Here is a 20,964-nt window from a genome sequence, read left to right as displayed (position 1 = left end):
GTTATTCATCTCCAGCTTAATCAAGATGTCTTCGCCGAACATAAACAATCTGATTGTTGCAGGTTGCATTTTGTGTTACTTGGCAGTTGTTTTGTATGGTCTGGACGCCGAAATGATTAATATGAATAGAATTCCGATGGTTTGCGATGTAAGTTTATTATAGGGCTAGAGAAATTTACGAATTTAAAACAAAAGAGGGTTACGCCGCTTTACAGCCAGACCTGGGTTAAAAAAAGAGAAGCTACAAATAGTTTTCAAAAAATCTAAATATCATATTTTCTTACGCTTTTAAAGATTGTTTAATGAACAATTTCAGCAAAAAAAAAAATTCACGAAAATTAAATACAAATTTTTTCGTTTATAACTTCAACTCGTTTTAATAACTTAAATTAAAAGGCAGGAATAAAATAACAAATGAAACAAAGAAATAATCGAATGACAAAAACGCCTTAAATTTTACTGTTAAACTCATCATCAATTTGTTTTTGTTAATATCTTTTTAAAGGCGCCATTAATTAAAACTTTATTTAACTCTATTAAACCCGGGCTTTTTAGGTGTGCTGTAGCACCGGGGGGGGGGGGGAGGGGGGGGGGAAGTGCCCGCGACCACATTTTTATAAATTACTCACGAACTACAAATCATTTTGCTATAAAACTTGGCACACTTATAATTCAACACAATAGGAATACGACTGACTTTTAATATGGGTGCAATGACGTCAATGCAACCTGTTGTGACGTCATCAAAGACAAAGGGTAGCTGATTTTTTTAGGTATTAATGAAAAAAGTCGTAGTTTAGAGTATGCTATGTTTTCAAAATAGACAAGTATGTAAAATATATACAAAAATATTATATTTATTAAAAAAAATCTAATTGTTAAATATATGTTAGGAGAAAATGAAATTTGATCACAATAAAAAATGTTTTTTTTTCAATTCAAAACATCAATTTCTTTTTTTTTAAAAAAAGTAAGTATATTTCCCAAAATAAAGAATTAATCACAATAGGAATAATATTGACTTTTAATTTGAATGTTATGACGTCATTGCCACCTGTAGTGACGTCATCAAAGACAAAGGGTAATTAATTTTTTTTGGTATTATTGAAAAATTTCGTAGTTTGGTAGTTAGTAGTTTCGTAGTTTTCATGTTTTGAAGGTAGAAAACAATGTAAAATATATACAAAAATATTATAGGTATAAGAAAAGTCTAATTGTTACATGAAAGTTAAAAGAAAATAAAATTTGATCACAATAAAAAAAATCATTTCAAAAAATGGCATTTTTTTTCAAAAGTAAGAATGTTTTCCAAAGTGACAGTACAAACAGCAAGAGTAAAAAAAACGTAACCATGAGAATTATTAGGTAGAGAAACAAAGACACCTGCTAAGTCAAATTTACTCGTCCGTATAATATCAATTTTGGTCCGTAAATTATATATTCTAGTCTGTAAATTACACATTTGGTCCTCATTTTATCTTACACGTGTGATTACTTTCAAATGTTTATCAACTGAATAATTTTTGATTAAAGATTTAGCATAGAAGGAGATAGCAAACAAATATTTACTTTAAATATTATACCCCCTGTTCACAAATGGCTTACCATGTACAAAAAAAATTCAATTTTTATTTTAGAATCAGAAATTTCAATAAAAGCTAGGAAAAGTCACAAAATTTCAGGGTCTAATAATAAGTACAAAAAAAAGTATTGAAAAAAGAAAAAGCCGCGGGCACTTTAAGCCACACCCCCCCCCCCCCTCCCCGGTGCTAATAGGGTTAACAAAACAGTCACCGCAATATTCATTGTCTGCAACTTTGTGCTTGCACACATTGACAACAAAAATCCTGCATCGAGGGAAGAATAACAGTTATTTACCGATGGCTCTTATATAAGAAACTATAAAATTAATTTTTTGTGGAACTACGCAAAAAAAAAAAATAATAAAAAATAAATTTTAAACAGTGTAGCTACTGAAAAGAGCAAAGAGTAAAGAACATTTCGTTTGTCCGTAACACGACTTTTTTCTTGTACACAAACAGACAGATAGAATACGGGTATTTTTAATTAAAAGATGCTGCAAATGTTTTCTGTTTTTCTTTCATTTCATATAATGACACGCCGCTTCGTTTTCTTTTTAGGCTGTTGTGTTTTGTCTTACTTTTGGCTTTACACTCGCTTTTGGAGCCTTATTTAGCAAAACATGGAGGATATATCGCATATTTACAAGCGCAAGAACATTACAAGTTATTGTTAGTAGATATTTTATTAACCATCTTTTCTTGTTGCACATAAAATGTTGTTGGTAAGATGATTTCCCCGCTTCTTTTCAGGTAATAAAAGATTTTCATTTATTCGGCGTCATCTTTTTCATGTTATGTTTGGATAGTGTCATATTGACTATTTGGATGCTTACGTCACCGTATGAGCTAAAAATAGAAACTGTTAACTTTCAGGTGAGAAGAAAATTTAAATTTATTCTTTTAATGCCATTTACGTTCAAGTCTTATATATAATGTTATTTTCTTTCTCTTAATTTTGTGTTGATATCAGTCTGTGATATTTAAAAAATACAATAAGATTTTTCCAATACGCAATTTGTTTGCAACGCTAATAGACCAGAATTCTCTCTTTATTATATGTAATAAACAAAGGGCACAAATTCCGTATTTTCCTATTTTAAAGGTTCACGCTGATGTAGATCAAATCGACGAAACAGTAATCTATCGTTGTAGTTGTGAATTACAGCTCCAGTTTGGAGTTGCACTTTTCCTTTATAAAGGAATTTTATTAATCTTTGGATTATTTCTCGCATGGGAGACAAGAAACATCAAGGTGACCGCCATTAACGACTCTAAGAATATAGGTAAGGGCTATGTTTAATATTCATTTTACATTTTCCCAATTTGTTTGGCTGGAAATGTGTTATAATTTTCTCAATGAGAACACTATTCTTCATAAATTTTGTTTTGTTTTTTTCAGTGTTTTTCTGGTTTTCTGTTCAATATGATGTAAAGGTTTATTAGAAATAATTAGGACTTTAATTTTTTGTGCTTTGATAGCCCAATACACTTTCACATAAGATAAAATATTTTAAAGTACCTGTGCAGGCAAGAACTACAGAAAAGTCTGTTGTGAAAGAGAAGAAATGTCGAACAAAAGGTGCTGTTCTATTTCTAAGGATTTAAAAGAGCCGTACAGTAATGCATTAATATGTCGTGACTATTTTATGATATTTAAGGATGTAAAACTACACAATTTTTATTTATCTTGGTACATCTTTGTGCTTTAGGTTTGGCAGTTTACAATGTTGGCGTTCTTGCATCGATTGGTTCTATTTGTTCATTGGCATTGTATCAGACAACGTTTTATACAGAGCTTTATGTCGTCTTTGCATTGTGTATTCTGTTTTGCACAACTCTTACCGTTATGTTAGTTTTTTTACCAAAGGTAAGATAATAATCCTAGTAGAACTGAAGGAGGGTGGCTTTTCCTATCTTTAAAGGGAATTAGGCCAAAGCATGCTCCTAAACAACTGTTTTCTTTATGTCAAATACTGTGAACCTACGGTACATTTTCTCAGGCAACTTAATTTGGGTAAGCAGGGATAGATGTATAATGACAAAAATAAAAACCTATAACGGCGCACAAAATATTACACAACTTTATGTTTGCAAACAAGCAAAACGGACAGGCGGAGAGGTGGAAAAACGAACGGACAAATGAAGTCAACAAGTATTCCTAACATATCACATTTTTTATGAAAACAGTCTTTTATCAATTTAATTGGTTTTTGAAAGATGCAAGTTTTTAAAAAAAATTACGCCTGCACAAAATAATTTAAATAATATATTCATATGTATTTCTTATAAATTATTTTGATTACCAAAGTACAGAATCTTGTTTATTAACGAATGGTTGCTGCTACTGTTTCTTCAACAGGCACTTCCCCGTTCGTTATTTTTGCATAGACATATAATAAAAGAGAAAAGGGACAGAACGGCTATTTATACTATTGTACTGCGCGTCCCTGGAGCAGGTGGTGCATTCATGAAAATTAAAAGTTCCTGAAGCTGGATTGTTACTCTAATTCAATGATGTCGAAGGAAATGTTTCGATTGTTATTTCGCCCAATCAAGGTTAATAAATATTCGCACAACCTAAATATTTTGTAATAATTAACTTCACACGTTAGCATAAGTACTGATAAGTATATAAGTTCAAAGATTTCGATAAATCTACCACTAACTCTCTCTTAGCTAAGCATAGCTAGGTATGGACCAATACATCTCACTTGAATATAATAAAAAACATCGAAGAGTAATGAACATTGTGGAAATGAACGACACTTAGCTATGCTAATAACAACATTGAATATAACCTTATATGATATGCTCATTAAACTGTTTTACACAAAAAGGTAAAGGCACGTCTACAACAAAAATAACATGTAAAATAAGTAGAATTTTAAAACATTTTGTTGAGTTTCCAGTTAATCTTCATTTCCCTGACTGACAATAAAATGCCGTGACTTTCCTATCCTAAACATACTTATAACTTATAAACAATTAGGCTGAGAATGACTGAAAAATAAGAACAAAATAAGAACATGAACAGATTTTACTGCTAATTCTTTTTGTTCTGAGAACACACACACCTAAAGCATGGGGAACATCATTTTTTATAGAATCAATTGTTACTATTTTTGAAACGTGTATATACTTGTAAATGGGATATTACATTGCAAATGTTTGTAATGTGCATACAACAAAAAACAAAATAAATTTAAAATGCTTAAAATATAGAAAAATAAGAACAATTTCAGGCTGAACATGTCAAAAAAACGCCACAAGGTAAAGCCAAGAGTCCATTGTTCTAATAAAAAAAAGTGAATATCAAGCTTTGATACAGTACATACTACAAACATTTTTAGAGAATAAAATAGTCAAGGTATGTATATACTCGTATTGTTGACATGGTGGTTAAATTTTAACAATAAAATTTAGGAACGCGACTTAACCAAACTTTAAACTTTCTAACTTTCCAGGTGTAACACCGTTCATCCTGTTTCAATGAAATATTGTCAATCCAATTCAATATCAATTTATAACTGTTTATGTGTCGGCATTGTGCGTATATCTTAAAAAATGCTCGATTTAGATATCACTGATCAAAAATGGATCTTTCAAGACGATACTTTTGTCCAAAACATATTAAAATTCAACATGTATGGCGTATATCGATAAGTAACTGTACAATTAATCGATATTTTTATCTGGTATGACTTGTAAATTTTTTTTACATCAGTACCTTGGCTCGCATATACATACATGTTTGTGTTGTATATATCGTGATGCTCCTGGTAATGCTGATTTGGCTTTCTAATGCTGTACAGTTGAGTTCAGAACTTACATCACTTAAATGTGGTCTAAATACTAGCAAGTCAAAACTGATAGTTGTGAGAGAAATCCTTCATATGGCTGGCAATAGTGATTTAAATTCGATGTGGCTACCCCTTATCTTGGGTATAGCTAGCCTGTTGGAATCCAATCATTTTGCATGTTTAAAGCAGCTCCTGAAATCTAAATATAAAATAAGATTTATTATATAGGTAGAGTTTTTCTCGCACTGTGATTGGCTAATCTACACGAAATTTTGTTTTCTACCGGGAAATATGTGCAATTTTTACTTTTCTTTAATTCTACAGTGCAAAAAGCTGATGTTTTTCTCTCATTGGCAGAAATAACGTGCAAAAAAGTTTGATATTTTTTTTTGCTTGGTTAATAACTCGCTCAGTAAAGTTATTGTTTCCTTGAAAAACGAGAACTTGTAGGTAAATTTGTTTCATAATTTTCTCCTCCTAAAAACATTTACGAAACAAACTAACAATCAGTCATAAATATTCACAGTTTAATTATTCTTTTGTTTAAACATAGTCTTTGAAAAGAAGTGCGCTCTCCACAGTAGAGATTTTGAGTTTTGTGACTTAAAGTTAGTGTGGTTATATCTGTAGCGCGTTGAAGGAGTTTTGTGTTTAATGCGAATGTTTAACTCAACTTCAACTAATTTGTATTGAATTAACATCAATATGTTACTCTAAAATTTATTTTCATTTAATTTCATTGAGGCATAACATAAACAAGCTTTTTTTTTGAAATGATTACCATTTTGTACATAATTTATCTTGAAAATATTATTATGAATTAAAAGAAATAATCACATATATTATCTTGCCAATCACGGTTTATGAGGTTTAACAAGAACCTCATAAACCGTGATTGAAACTGAACAATCATCTGCTGACTATATCAAATCTCAGTGATGTATGCTCGGTTTATATGATAAACTACTTATCGCACTTGTTCTCAAAAAAAATTTTGTCATATTTTTTTTGTATTTTATTTCTCGCATATTTCACTCGCCTAAAGGCTCGTTACATATGTAAACAAGAACAATTAAAAAAAAATATTTGATATTTTTCTCGGCACTATGAGATAACTACTATAGACCTTTTCATCGATAGCGACATCATTTTGAATTTCCCGCTTTCGCAATGCATCTCCGGACGACTGGGGTATCTTAGTGTCAACAGAAGAATTTATTGGATTGCGTTGGATTGTATTTGTTTTAATCATGGTTTTTACTGAAAAAGAATTAATAAAACGGAATGTAGAGGCACTTAAGAAATATTAGTCTTCCCGAGGCATATCTTTATCTGGGGGAGGGAGTAGAAAAGCTGATTTGATTAAGAAAGTTCTAGCTGCTCAGTCACTTGAACTTCCAGTGTTACTCTCCTTGGAGGAGAAAAGCAGGGAGATACAGGATCGAAGAGCTGCAAAATTATGTGTTGATTGTGTCAAAATTCCTTTTCTTGAGGAATTAAAATTAGGTTTGAAGAATTCCTTCTTATACTTTCCAGACATCACCACAAGCTGTCTCAGGGACTATGCAAAAAACAGTATTTCAGAAAAAGGTTGCAAAGAAGGCTACAATCTGATGTTTGCAGGTCATGTTAGGAATGTTGAATTTAACAATATTTCAAGTTGTTTAAAGTATTGTTTCATTCGAGGTAATGTAGTGCCACAAACAAGAGTTAGTGAAACACCCTATAATGTTTGGGTGTGCATAAACTATGACAGTCGTGAAATTGTGACTGGAGAGTGTGGCTGTGTTGCAGCGAGTCGTGCAAGCATATTTTCGCACTGTTAAAATAAAGTATCACTGGGACTTAACAAAACTTGCACTTCTAAAAAACAAAAGTGGCAAGAAGCTGTTACCAATAACAATGTTTACTCGAATAAATCAGTGCCTCGATTGGAAAATTGTTTTACCACATATATACTTCCAGAGATGTTTAGTGGGGAAGTAGCCACAAATATATATGCAAAGGTGTTTTAAATGAAGAAGTTTATTATGTTTCAATAAGTGACAGTAATCAGATACAAAAGGAATTAGAACAGCTGCTCTCCTCCCAATCCTGATTAAAATTTTGCCTCAAACAAATTTTCTGTGCCCATGCCTCAATAAAACGGGTTTTTTTAAAGGCACACATTTAAAAAAACATTAATTCGTAAAAAATACAGGTATAGTATATATATATGTCTGATTTTATATGTAATCTGCATAATGTAAACATACAGCAACAGGCTTAGCCTTTCAAGGGCTGGCACTTATGCTTAAGTATGCCTTACATACTTTAAGGGAAGAAAGTGTTTGCGGAAGAAACTTTTTCTCAGAACCGCAAAAGTTTCTTTCTGCAACACTTTATTCCCTAAAAGTATATATATTAAAAGCCCTGTGATGCTGTTATACTTATTAATTACATAAAAAACATTTGAAACACACTGTATAATAATGGTACTGGTACGGTTTGCCGTAAAAGCAAAGGAATTTCAGCTTTATGCCGTCTATGCCATAACATTTTTTTAAAATGTGTGGCTTTAAAAAAAGCCGTTTATGATGGTGTTTGTAAAGCCTAACATTTCTCTGCAAATTGAAGGGAGTACTTGAATATTATTTTACCAAAGGTGATTGCATATTCAATATTGCCCCGACTATTGTCCAAATGTGGTCACATAGATCAGTCATTGATATTGATAAAGTATTACTAAGCATTCTAAATTCCTTTAATCTTCCCATCACTCTTTCTATGTGGATCCTTGCTCTAGCAACACGTTTACCTCTGATCCAGTAAACTGTCTCTTTTGACGAACAAATGGGGGTAAAACACAGGTTACCTGATGTGATAAGAACAAATCTTGTATGTTAAAACCTTTATCAAAAAATACCATAAAATTAGGATTGAATTTTTTGCAACATTTGTATCTTCTGTTATGTATCGGTCACTACATGAACCAGCATATGCAGGTGATATGTATGATATGGAACCAGATTTTGTGCAAAATATTTTTTTTTAAGGTGTTATGACTTTTATGTGTGCTATAGGTCTGATATTGTGCAGCAACATTGTTGGAATGTTCTATCCACTGTTCAGTACAATCTCCAATTCCTTCACACTTGTTAATGTTCCAGAAAAGTGATTATGCTTATATGATAATGTCTTATCAGGACTTGGCCAATAAATCAAAGGTTCTAGCTCTAAACTAAGAAATGAGATAAATGTTGTTATTATGTTTGAAGCATGGCTTGCTGAGATCCCAATTCTGAATGCTAAATCTTCAACAGGTGCATCTAACCGAATTCTCATTAATGTCATTAATATTTCATCCTCCAATGAGAGAGACCTCGTAGGACCAGTCTTTCGTTGACAAAACAGTTTTATCGGACTTGCTTGGTATTTCTTTACATCATCATGATGATTTGGAGCCTCGATAATACTGCAGTTTTTTATGCTTGGGTCTAAGAAGGTTTACAATGAACATAAATATTTTTCCAGATGGACATCCTGTATATAGCTTGATGGATATGATTATTGCTTTTGATACATTCCCAAGACATTTGAGACATTGCTTTTGGTCGATCCATTACAATAACAGGTGTACTTACCAGCAACGATGAATTAGGGATGCCAATAGGCAAAAACATTTCTGATGCAAAACTAGCTACGGAAGATGACAGCGATGTCAAATCAACGCTGACACTAAAATCAAAAGCACTGACAGTGTAAGGTGTTATAATTTCTTCTTTTACTTCTTCACTGGCTGGTCCTATAGATGCTTTATTTTTTGTAGTAGTCGATATTTTGCCTAACTTTCTCTTTTTGGATGCACAAGGTAATGCCTGCCTGTCCTTTGGTTGTTTTCTTTTTCTAGCAGGCCTTTCACCATATTCTTTCAAGTATAGTGTAGGGTGTTGGCTAACATCAGTGGGTCTTCCATAATCAAAATGGTTTGAGCATATAACACTGTGTTTCTTAAAAATAAAATGCTTCCTATTACATGCAAACCCCCATTTAGAATAAAACTTTGGATCAGGACATTTTCGGAATTTTAGCTCAAGACTCCCATCGTATGCAGAGATATGTGGCTTAATTACATATTTATTCTTTTATTTTCGAGTATTATTACAAGCTCCAATAGCACAGCGATCATTAATTCCCATTTTACAAAAATCCAAGCATAAACAAAATGGCTCTAATCTTGTAATGTTTTGATTTCTCAGATATCCCGGTCGTCCGGAGGTGCATTGCGAAAGCGGGAAATTCAAAATGGTGTCGCTATCGATGAAAAGGTCTATTGCTAAAGCTGTTTTCATAAAACTTTTAAATGAGATAACTAGCCACAACTAGCTTTTTACAAAAACTTTTGAATCGATGCCTTTGGAATTATTTCAATAAGTCTTATTTTTACAATTTTTATTTTTTGTACGTTTTCAAGTATTTAATACGTTAGAAAACTAATTTGTAAATCAGTGTGATCATGCCAACCTGAGAGTTGGCGAAAGCTTGATTGCAAAAAATAAATATATGGATATATGAATTGTCATTTTATTCATCATCAATAAAAGCTTTCAAGGTTTTAAAGTCACGAGGTTTCGAAGAACGCCATTTTTACGAAAATTAACAGTTGAATTTTGTCCTTAAAATTTGGCTAGCCATCGTCCTTCACTTACATGGTTATTAATAAAGTAAGAAATAAACCCCTACAACTATGAAGCATTCATATTCCATTTAGTATTTCTTGAGAATAACACGTTTGTTTTTGATACACAAACAACAACAACAAATATGACTACTTGACATTCCAGCTTCTTCTCCAAGCGATTTTCTTTAAAGTTGTGCAGGTAAATTATTTCGAAGGGCGAGGGTAAGCCCCTGAGAGCTTTAAAGCAATAAACTTTGGCAAAATTCAGTGGAAAACCTAATTACTTCCTTAATCTTTGACAAGTTAAATTGCCGGGATTCAATACAGAAAGAATGGGTCATTAGTCGTTTTGCTAGAAACACGCAAAAAGAACTTGAACCCAGTGACGCGCTTTCTCCGCATTGTTTGTTTGAACATAGGTTTTTTAATAGAAAATTATCGAAAACTATTCTTTATACCTTTCTACAATTTTAAGAAATACTAGCAACGGCCTAAAAAATTCTCGAAAAAAATTCTCATAATTTTACTTCTGTAAACATTATTTTTCCAGAATTAAATGGATTTTACCATGGGTCATTCAATGAGTTTTTTATACTAACAGGCTAATACGTCATTCTTGTGTAGCATGCTAAGTGGGTGGTAGATTATCTTATGGCTGCCATGTGGATTGAGTTAATAAAAAACGATGCCACACAAATAATGATTTTAGTTGTGATTTTCATGTATTATTTTAAGTGTATGTAATGTCCTTAGTTTAGTATTTAAATATAGATTTATGTTGTTTGTCATTTAACTGAATTAGTTATGTTGTATATGAATTTATATTTTGTGTATTATGTTTTATTTCCATTGTGTATCTATGTGGTCCCTTAGGGAGTTCATGCATTGTGTATTGTTTGTATTCCCTCACAGTATACACGTATTGTGTTGTATAGTTTCTTTATTACGATTTAATTGTTAGATGTTAGGATGTTTTGTTTTATGTCTTTTGTGTCGGTATGTGTTAGTTCTTGGTGGAGCAATGTGGTGCTTTGTGGAAGTGGAATATGGAAAGTGTTTTAGTAATACTTTATTTGTTTGTTTATGCTTCATGTGTTATATTGTATCATGGTACTTTGTTAGTACACAGTTTGCACAACGTTAGGCAGTGTTGCCAGTATGTCTTCTACTAAGAAACGTCCAGCTCGTTTTAGAAGTCTTACAGAAGCTTTGTTAGAAGAGGATCAACAAGATGCAGTTAGAGAAGAGTTTCAATCATGGATAAATTGTTTTAAAGGTATCTTCAAGTCCATGACAGGTGACAGATATTGCGAGAATCTAGTGAGGAAAAGGTCAGAAATTATTACAGTATACACTCATTGGATAGAGAAGTTTTTGCACCTAAACGAAAGGTGTGTGGGGGTACATAAGGCAGTAAGCAAGATGTGATGTCAGAAAATCTCGAATTACATCACAAATTAATAAACCAAGATTAGAAGGACCATTATACAAAATGTAAAAATCCTTCTTAAAATCCAGAGGTGTGGGAAGTAAAGTGGGGTTAGAAAAAGCGAGATTGGCGGAACTTGAAATAGAAGCTAAGTATCTGTCTAAAAGAGATATCCTAGAACAAGAAAGTAAAGCATTAGAACTGCATGTTAAAATGAGTAAAGCGCAGGTTAAAATAAAGGCATACGAGAAAAGTCTTGAAGGTCGATATTTGCAAGATATTGATGTTGAGCCTGTCTACCAGTAAACATGAATTTAAAGCTTAACGTCAATGAACAAAGGCTTTTTTTAAGCATCGATTGTGTTTTTGTTGGTTAGAACCAACAAGTAAAGATTACTCTGCTCTCTACTAAGAGTTGTAAGAAACGGAGAAATTGTGATATTTGCAAGTGAACATCCAACAGGTCTTCATGGATATCAACGTCAAAACGTACTGAGAACAAACAAAAGGAAAATGATAATGACGACAATAAAAACGATCCACTAGCAGTACCAAGTCTGATGTCAAGTTGTACAAAGTTTACTGCTGAAATAATTAGTTTGAGTATTGTGCCAGTAAAGATCTCACATCCAGAATGTTCAATTGAAATTTCGACCAGAGCATTGCTTGATAATGGAAGTCAAGGAACATTTATTCATACTGATTTACTTCAAAGGTTGCCACGAAGTGTCCCAGTTTCGAGATCTATATAAACAATAACAGGTGAGGAGGCAGAAAACTGAAGAACAGTAAATACTCTTGAAGACAGTGCAGCTGTTGGTCAATCAGTGAAGATTAGGCTTCCCGAAACATATAGTAGAATGGAACTTCCTGTGAAAAGGGCAAGGTACCCACACCTAGCAGAATTAAAAGATGGAAGTATGTGAATAAATTTCATAAATATTTGCCTGGTGATGGAGCTGATCTAGAAATTGGAATTTTAACCGGTGGAAACTGTCCTAAACCATTAGAGCCCATAACAATTTTACAAAGTCAGCATAATGGTCCATATGCATATCGTTCCTTCTTAATTGATTTATAACAGAGCGAATTTCCAGTAATTAATCCCCATCACGGAGTCAGAGATGTAACCTCATTGTAGTAGAAAGAGATGGTACTAAGCCAGTTCATTTTAACATTTAAAATCAGTTGAAGGATAACACGATAAAAGAGACGATGTTAGCAATGTTCAATTAGGATTTCATTGAAAATCATGTTTCTTTCTGCGAGGCAGAGGTTCATAGAGAAAATAAGATGAAATTTGTGGATAACAATTATCAACTGCCATTAACAATTAGAGACGCCGAAATAAAATTCCCAAACAACAGAGAACAAGCAGTTCAACGAGCAATTTATTTAAAATGAAAGTTTGAAGGGAATTTACAAGGATTTTATGTCAAACGTTATCAACAAAGGCTATGCTATGAAAGTTGAGTATTTCACACCAAAAGAAGGTGAAATTTGGTATATCCCTCGCCATGGAGTTTACCTCCCGGAGAAACCAAATAAGATCAGTGTTGTTTTTTTGACTGTAGTGCGACATATAGAGGTATTTAAATTTACGATTTTCCCAAGGTCTTATTTAACAAACCAAGTTGTTGGCGTGCTCACAAGATTTCGTAAAGAGTGTGTACCTATCGTAGGCGATATTGAAAGTATGTTTTATCAGGTTAGAGTACCCCAAGAACAAAGATATCTATTCGGATTTGTGTGGTGCGCTGATGGTGATTTGCAAGGGATAGTAAAAAGAGCTTCCTTGGATAATATAAATATCCGCGGTCAGAAGCAGCTTTAACATTGTTACGAAATTTTTTTGTGTATGACATGTTGAAATCATCCAAGACGTTTCATGCTGCAGTTAATTTTGTGATCTAGTGTGAAAAAAATGTGTACATCGGGTGGATTTACGTTAACTAAAATTATGTCTATTTCACAAGAAATGGTCCAATTTCTTCCAGAAGATGAGAAGTCAAGAAGCGTCAAAGATATTGATCTTACAACATAACCATTGCCAATAGAAGAGCTATCGGTGTATGCTGGTGTGTAGAAAACGATACTTTTAGCTTCGAATTGTATTGAAAGTTAATCCATTGACTCTAAAATGAATCAATCAGTTCAGTGTATGATCCACTTGGATTTGGCCACCGTTCCTTTTGCTTGGAAAAAATTTGTTCCAGCAACTTTGTAGCTTCAAAAAAGGATGGTATGCTGACATTATTTCTGAACAAAAGTCACTGTGAGAAAGATGGAAAACATCGATACAAATGTTGGAGAAGGTTACAATCTCGCGTTGCTATAAGCCTAACGATTTTGGAATTATATCAAATGCTTCAGTCCATCACTTTTTAGACAAAGTACCAATGGTTACGGGCAAGAAAGCGGCCTGAGATTAGTTAATAGAAAGGGCCAGATTCACTGTATTTTCCTGATGGAAAAGGCACAAGTGACCCAGCTTAAACCAATGACCATTCCAAGGATTGAATTAACAGCTGCAACAACATCCGTTAAAGTAGCAAGCATTTTGAGAAGAGAAGTTAATCTACCCGTACCTTCCACTAAAATGTTTTGGACAGGCAGTGAAGTAGTCCTAGGCTATATTAAGAATAAATCAAGGAAATTCCACATGTTCGTAGCTAATCGAATCCAGATCATAAATGAACAATCAGAATATGATCAGTGGAATTATGTTGATAGTATAGATAACCTAGCTGATTATGCCTCAAGAGGTGAAAATGTGAATTGTTTTGTGAAAAATATCTGTTGGTTTAATGGACCGGAGTTCTTATTGAAATCTGAAAACCAATGGCTGATTAAACTCAAGTTGTGCTTGAAGATGTTGATTTAAAAATCAACGTTTATCGAAAGATGAAAGTTAATACTTTGCAAGCAAGAAATTCTATTGTTCTTTCTATGTTGCTAGAGAGAACTTCTAATTGGTTCAAATGCATCGTTGGAACCATCGTTGGAAACACAAAAATCTCAAATTGATGTTTATATTTCGAGTAATGCTGAGATAGCTATTATCAAGTTAGCGCAAGCAAAATCGTATGGTCAGGAATTAAATGATCTTCAATCATTCAAAAATAGAGTTCGTTATTGAAGCTCAACCCATTCATACATGAAAATGGACTTATACGTGTTGGACAAAGATTATTTATCAAAATGTTAAACATCCAGTTATGTTAAGTCAGGTATCAGTTCTTATATTCAGGTGGTAGCACAAACTTGTTGGACATTCCGATCGTGGTATTACTGTAACGAGGCACGTCAAAATAATTTCTTTATCATCAACGAAAACTCAAGAATGCGTCACGTAATTTCTAGGTGTGTTAAGTGTCAAAGGCTAAGAGGTAAAGTTGGAGAGCAACAAATAGCTTCACTTTCTTCAGACAGACTTAAAAAATCTCTACCATTTACCTTTTCATTAGTGGATATGTTTTATCCAGTTTGGATGAAAGAAGGTCGTGAAGAGATGAAAAGGTATGGTGCATTGTTCACATGCGTGTCAAGTCGGACAGATCACCTGCGTGTCAAGTCGGACAGTTCACCTTGAGAGTAAGAACAGCTTAGACACAGATTCATTTATCTAGGCTTTGCGTAGATTCATTACTCGACGTGGGACGTGAGGCAATTGAGATCTGACAACGGCACTATTTTGGTAGTGCTGACAACGAACTGAAGAAAGCGGTTTCAGAAATGTATCAAGAGAAAATCAGTCAGTTTTGGCGGATGAAAGGCACTGATTGGTTAGAATGCAAATTCAATACACCAACTGCAAGTCATATGGGGGGTGTTTGGGAGCGACAGGTACGTTCAGCTTGTGCTATCCTAACTTTCTACTCAACAGTCATGAAAGAGGTTTAGATGATGAATCATTTAGAACATTGTTGTTAGAAGTTGAGGCTGTTATAAATTCTCGTCCAGTGACAGTTGAATATCTTAGTGACAGCAACAGCGCAACACCAATCACTCCGAATCATCTGTTGATGGTGAAGTTTACAATAATAGTGGCACGTGGCAAATTCAAACGACCAGATTTGTACAGTCGAAAAAGAGGGCTTCGTATTCAACATATCGTAAACGAGTTATGGACGAGATGAAAACATGAGCGAAAACGACCGAAGTACCAATATCCTCGATATTGTTCTAATCAAAAAACGATATTGTTCTAATCGAAGAAGATGCAATTCAAAACGATTTGGACAAAATAGAAGCGTTAAAAGTGACGAAAACGGTTTTGTCAGAAGCGTTATGGTAAAACCTGCAACGAAACAAATAATGGATTGCCCAATTTACAAGCTCGTTCGTTTTGCCTAAATCAAATGTTAACATATGATACAAACGTTGGTTTTAAATGTCGATTTCTCGTAACCGAACCAACTTAACTTTTGAAAACATTGAGTTTATTTTGTTTTCTTTATTTCAAGATTTTTGATCCTGAGGGGAGCCAGATGTTCCTGTATTGGTTATGAGTAGGCCTCGCAGGCTACAGAGTCCTTCGGTTTTATTTTCTTTGGGTTATTTCTATGTATTACTTTTAGTTGTGTGTTTCTATGTTTAAAATATTTATGTTATATGTCATTTAACTAATTAACATTTCATTGGTTCATTTTGTATATGAAGTTATACTTTGTGTATTATGTTTTATTTCCATTGTGTACCTATCTGTTCCCTTCGGGAGTTTATGTATTGTGTATTGTTTGTATTACCTCAGGGTATTCATGAATTATGTTTGTCTGTTAAGATTGTTATAGTTTGTCGGTTACGATTTTAATTGTTATAAGATTGGGTGTTTTCCAATACTAGTCGTGAAAAAATCCGCGCGTTCGCCCGCCCTTTTTATACCGCATTGCATGCGTCTCGCTACCTGCGCAGCTAAGCTACCATTTTGCGTTACAGGCAGACAAACAGACGTATACGGGTATGAACTTACTCTGCGGTAGAAATGGTACACTTATAAGGCATAGAAACAGTATAAATTGAACATTATTTTATAGCATTGTTGATTAGAAGTGGTGTTACCCTGAAGTAGTGTTACGCTGCTTTCGCATTTTTACTGCATGATTGGAGTTAAGAAAAAGGCTCCCCTTGTAAATGCGGTTTAAAAAGCTAAATTTTCTTACACTTTTTGTTTATTCGAATAAGAAAAAGTTCAGCAAAAGATAAGACAAAATTTCCGAAATAAATTAAAACAAACAATCTTTTTAAAATTTATTGTTCTCCTCTTCTTAGGGGAACAATAAATATACATTTAAACTTTAGAAAATAAATTCTAAATTCATATTTAGAACAAACGAAAAATCTCCTTCTATTATCAAACACTTGTTTTGTTAATTTACTTGAAAAGACGGGAATAATTAAAACGTCTTTAATGAAATAGATAACAGAGTGTTAATTGTCCGCAACTTTGACTGTGTAGTTATTTATAACAAAAAACCTGCATCGAAGGAAATAAAAGTTGATTATCCATGGATTTTGTATAAGAAACTTTTAGAAGATAAAAAATCAAACAGGCCTACAAACCTCACACACTGACCACACACACGACCATTATCAAAATCAAAATGCCCTTTGTTCCGCGAAGATCTTGGATTCTTTCTGATCGCGAAAAAATTTTTGCACCTGTTATAAAATTATTTGGCGCACCTGTTATAGGCCCGGAAGCAGTTTAAACTACACATTTTTCTTTTTTTTATAGTATAGCTTATCGAAAGTAGTGTAACGCCGGTTTCTCGTAAAATTCATATATTGAATAATAATTTGCGCATTTTTACGACCTGATTGGAGTTAAGATTGCAAAGAAGATTGCGGGAGACTCCGTGGAAAAATCCACGGGGTCGCCCGTCCTTTATATATCGCATTTCGTGTTTCCGTAACAGGACGCCTCTTTCGCGGACAGACAGCCAGATGGAATACGGCTATTATTAAAGAGATGTCTTTTCTGTCAGTATGTGTCAGTCCTTGGAAGAGTATTGTGGTGCTTTGTGGAAGTGGAATATGAACATTGTTTTAGTAACATTTATTTTTGTTCATGCTTCGTGTTTTATATTGTATAATTGCATACAATTTTTATACTCTGTCTGTTATTCTTGTTTGCTTTCATATTTAGTTTATAGTTATGTATTATTTGTTTTAGAGTCTTTAGTTTTTCTGTATTGGAAATTAAAGTCAGTAACCCCCCCCCCCCCCCCCCCCCACACACACACACACACACACAACAGTAGTTTAACAGCATTTATACGCCACATGTTGTTTGTATTTTTTCCCTAATCCCCAAACATCGCTTAAGCAACGCATTGGTTACCACAGTAATTAATACAACAGCATAAAATAATCTTACAAAAACTTCTGTCATAGAATTTCGAAAAAACATTAGATAGACAGTTATTTTAGAATATTCCTGAAAATTATTGGTAATTTCTATTTCAAAAGGGTCGTTAAATCTAGGTACAAGTCGTTATACATAGATTGTATCTCTTTTCAGGTTATTATGAAATATAAACATTTTGAAGATCCTAATTTCCGAAATGGTAGACCAGTTCTCTTTACTTCTGAAGGATCTCAGGGAGGTTATAGTTCATCTATCGATCATAAATCTGAAGGAAGCAACGCTGAGTATCGGGCTCATAGAAGAGGAACTCTTATTAGCGGCAGTGAATACCATATCCACCGAAAAGGAACAATTGACAGTCAGTTAAGCGAGGAACAATCACCCATTGCTGAACGACAAAGTTTCAAATGTAAAGAAAATAGCGTCAATGTATATGAAAATCAACATGTTTGTTAAATGATACGAGAATACATGATAATGTGGATAGACGCTCTTGATATGTTATAAATAACTGATAATTTTAACTTGAGTTTAAGGAATTAATTACGAAAATATGTTCGTAATTAATTCCTTCGCATATACAATATAAGAAAATGAAATAAGATTACACCAAAGATTTTGCGCTTTACAGGGCTGGATAAATATTTTAAGTGTATTTCTCATTTGGTAGTACATATTTTTGATCTGACATAAATTTGCGTATTTTAATTTCGCGCACCCAAGTTAGATATATTCGAGCGGACTAACTTCCCCTACCTCATGAGTTGTTCAAACACAGAAAAGGGCATTGCAAAAAGAGATAGAATAACTTTATCTAAAAATTTACGTTACTCAACAACAATTTCCAATTTCAAGAGGTGATCTTCAATTTTTAGGTCCCCGCGCGATCCCAACCTTTTGTGACAAGACTTCTTCTTTTGCATGTGGTCATAGAATGATGTAATCCACTTGGCGTGAAGTGACTCTATAATGCTAAACTTGGCACCTATCTCAACTTCTTCTGGGTTTTAAAAATGCTTCTGGGCTTCGTCTGTGACTTATTAGTGCGTTTAACGTTCTAAGTGTACTTTGCCAATTCTGTTAACCGTCAAGTCTAACCGGTGGAAAATATGGTCACATTACTGGAACCATTTTACTTTCTCTTCACTAACTTTCGTCAAAGTAAGGTGTAATGACTTTATTAAATATTTCCTTCGTTAGACCAAAGGTTGGTTCATCTCTTCGTTAGAGTAATGGTTGGGTGTGTGCCTTAATAACTAAATCGCTAGGCTTTGCAAATTGTTCCTTGATTTCGAATGAAGTTAAAATCGTTAAGCGGGATACACGGTACATAAGACAACCTCTTCCTAGGATTTTTTGGAAATTCCGAGTTTACATGGAACATTAGAAAATATGCACAGAAAAACTCCTGAACGATGACAGTGGCGATTTCTACTTAGTATCTCACATGAGAAGAAGTTAGATGTCCTTTTAACAAAGCAAATATTGGTCTTCATTTATCAGTTTGTCTTTTTAGTACAGATGATATTTCGCGCATACTTAAATTCGCGCAACGTTGGGTACTGCAGGAATTAGTAATGGATAAATTTAAATAGTGCAGGAATACACTTACACACTTAAATACACTTTACGTACAAATACAATTAACGTAGATATGAAAAACTATTTAGACACTAGTTGTTTTTGGGTACTAAAGAGGAATAAGTAAACAATTTTTAATCATCCCGGCAGATCAACTTAAACGGAATTGGGTCAATTTTAAAAAATATTGCGAAAACTAGCAGGGAACCCGGCGTCTATTACACCCTCCCTATTCTGTCCGGGGTTTTTCAAACATATTATGGGCGGATGGGATTCCGGTCAGAAACCGAAAAATTTGGAAAAACGGATTAATCACGTATTGAAAACATGCAGATGGACTCTACTTAATAAGTGCCTTACACTGCGCAGGTTACCATTGGTCTAGTCCTTCCAGTCTCAATGTACTACGACGTCCCCAGTCGTTTTCTTTGGTGCGATGTTGTAAGTTATAACTTCAAAGGATAATCTTAACAAGAGTAATTGTATTTTCCCGGGTATAAGGATTTTTTATAGAGTTTTAGGGGCTGTTTCATGTAATATCCAATATCAAAGCCTCTGAAAGGTATGAGACCTAAAACTTTGGCATGCTGGTGCATTGTAGATAAATATTAAAATTCAGTAAGTATCATTGCCATGCAATATACCATTAAGGAGTTTTTAAAAAAAACACCCTAAGGGGGCGAAAACTATTTCCCAACCGCCTGAGTGCTTGCAACCACGTGATGAACGTGTAATGCTCTTATTAGGCAGAGATATATATTTGTAGGTTCTGGGACAAAGTGTTAACCCGTCAAAGAGAATCGTTGATATCGATGAACTTTTACGTACCCCGTACTCCTTCGACACTCTCCCCCGGATGTTCATGTGCGTGAACGAGTGTTACCCCCAAATTCAAATCGTTAGTATTGGTGACTCTCCACCTGTAGCATAGGCTTTTGATATCCTTCTGTGCATGCGCCAGTAAATTCTGAAAATCCGATGAATCTGATGGTCTCCGGCTGAACCCGATTAGTCCTACGACGTCATCGGACGTTATCCAAAAAAATTTGCGCATGCGTAAATGGAGTAAGGAGAACAATATAAAAAAGTATTGATAAAATATTTTTGTATAAATAAATGAGTTGGTTTAAAAATGTACCAGAACGATTCAAGACCCAGGAAATGTGCAACAAATTGGTTCGTAAGGACCGGGGACGCTCGGACACGTTTCGAAGTACCTTTTTGGGGGGGCGGGGCGCTCGAGCATGTACCAGATCGATTCAAGACTCGGGTGGTTGAGCAGGGCTCCTATATGCTCGAGTATGTTCCGGATCGATTCAAGACTTAAGAGATGTGCAGCAAAGCAGTTGAGGAGGATCCCGATGCGCTCAGGTATGTTCCTGATTGATTTAAGATGCAGAAAATGTGTTGAAGGGGAGCCCTATGTGCTCGAGTATTTTTCGGATCGATTCAAGACGGCGGAAATGTTTATAAAAGCATTCGAAAAGAAACCCCTTATACTCCTGAATGTTCCGGATGGTTTTATAAGCCTAGATATGTGC

At 34.0% G+C, this 20,964-nt stretch overlaps 1 protein-coding gene across 2 annotated transcripts in view; it reads left to right on the top strand.

Annotated features, from left to right (window-relative positions):
• LOC130628931 (gamma-aminobutyric acid type B receptor subunit 2-like) overlaps positions 1-18,536 on the top strand; it is a 56,168-nt gene extending 37,632 nt beyond the window's left edge. The window contains exons 12-17 of one of the 2 annotated variants that reach the window (XM_057441993.1): positions 16-148; positions 2,142-2,252; positions 2,334-2,456; positions 2,686-2,866; positions 3,293-3,450; positions 17,996-18,536. In XM_057441993.1, coding sequence (XP_057297976.1) covers positions 16-148; positions 2,142-2,252; positions 2,334-2,456; positions 2,686-2,866; positions 3,293-3,450; positions 17,996-18,298 — 1,009 coding nt within the window. In that variant the 3' untranslated portion in view covers positions 18,299-18,536. Of the gene's footprint in view, positions 1-15; positions 149-2,141; positions 2,253-2,333; positions 2,457-2,685; positions 2,867-3,292; positions 3,451-5,160; positions 8,735-17,995 lie in introns of those variants that run through there. The other variant, XM_057441995.1, reaches the window with a different exon arrangement.
• The last annotated feature ends 2,428 nt before the right edge of the window (positions 18,537-20,964 follow it).

This window comes from Hydractinia symbiolongicarpus, chromosome 15, assembly GCF_029227915.1.
Source record: "Hydractinia symbiolongicarpus strain clone_291-10 chromosome 15, HSymV2.1, whole genome shotgun sequence".
NCBI lineage: Eukaryota > Metazoa > Cnidaria > Hydrozoa > Anthoathecata > Hydractiniidae > Hydractinia > Hydractinia symbiolongicarpus.
This window is presented reverse-complemented; position numbering and strand designations above follow the sequence as displayed.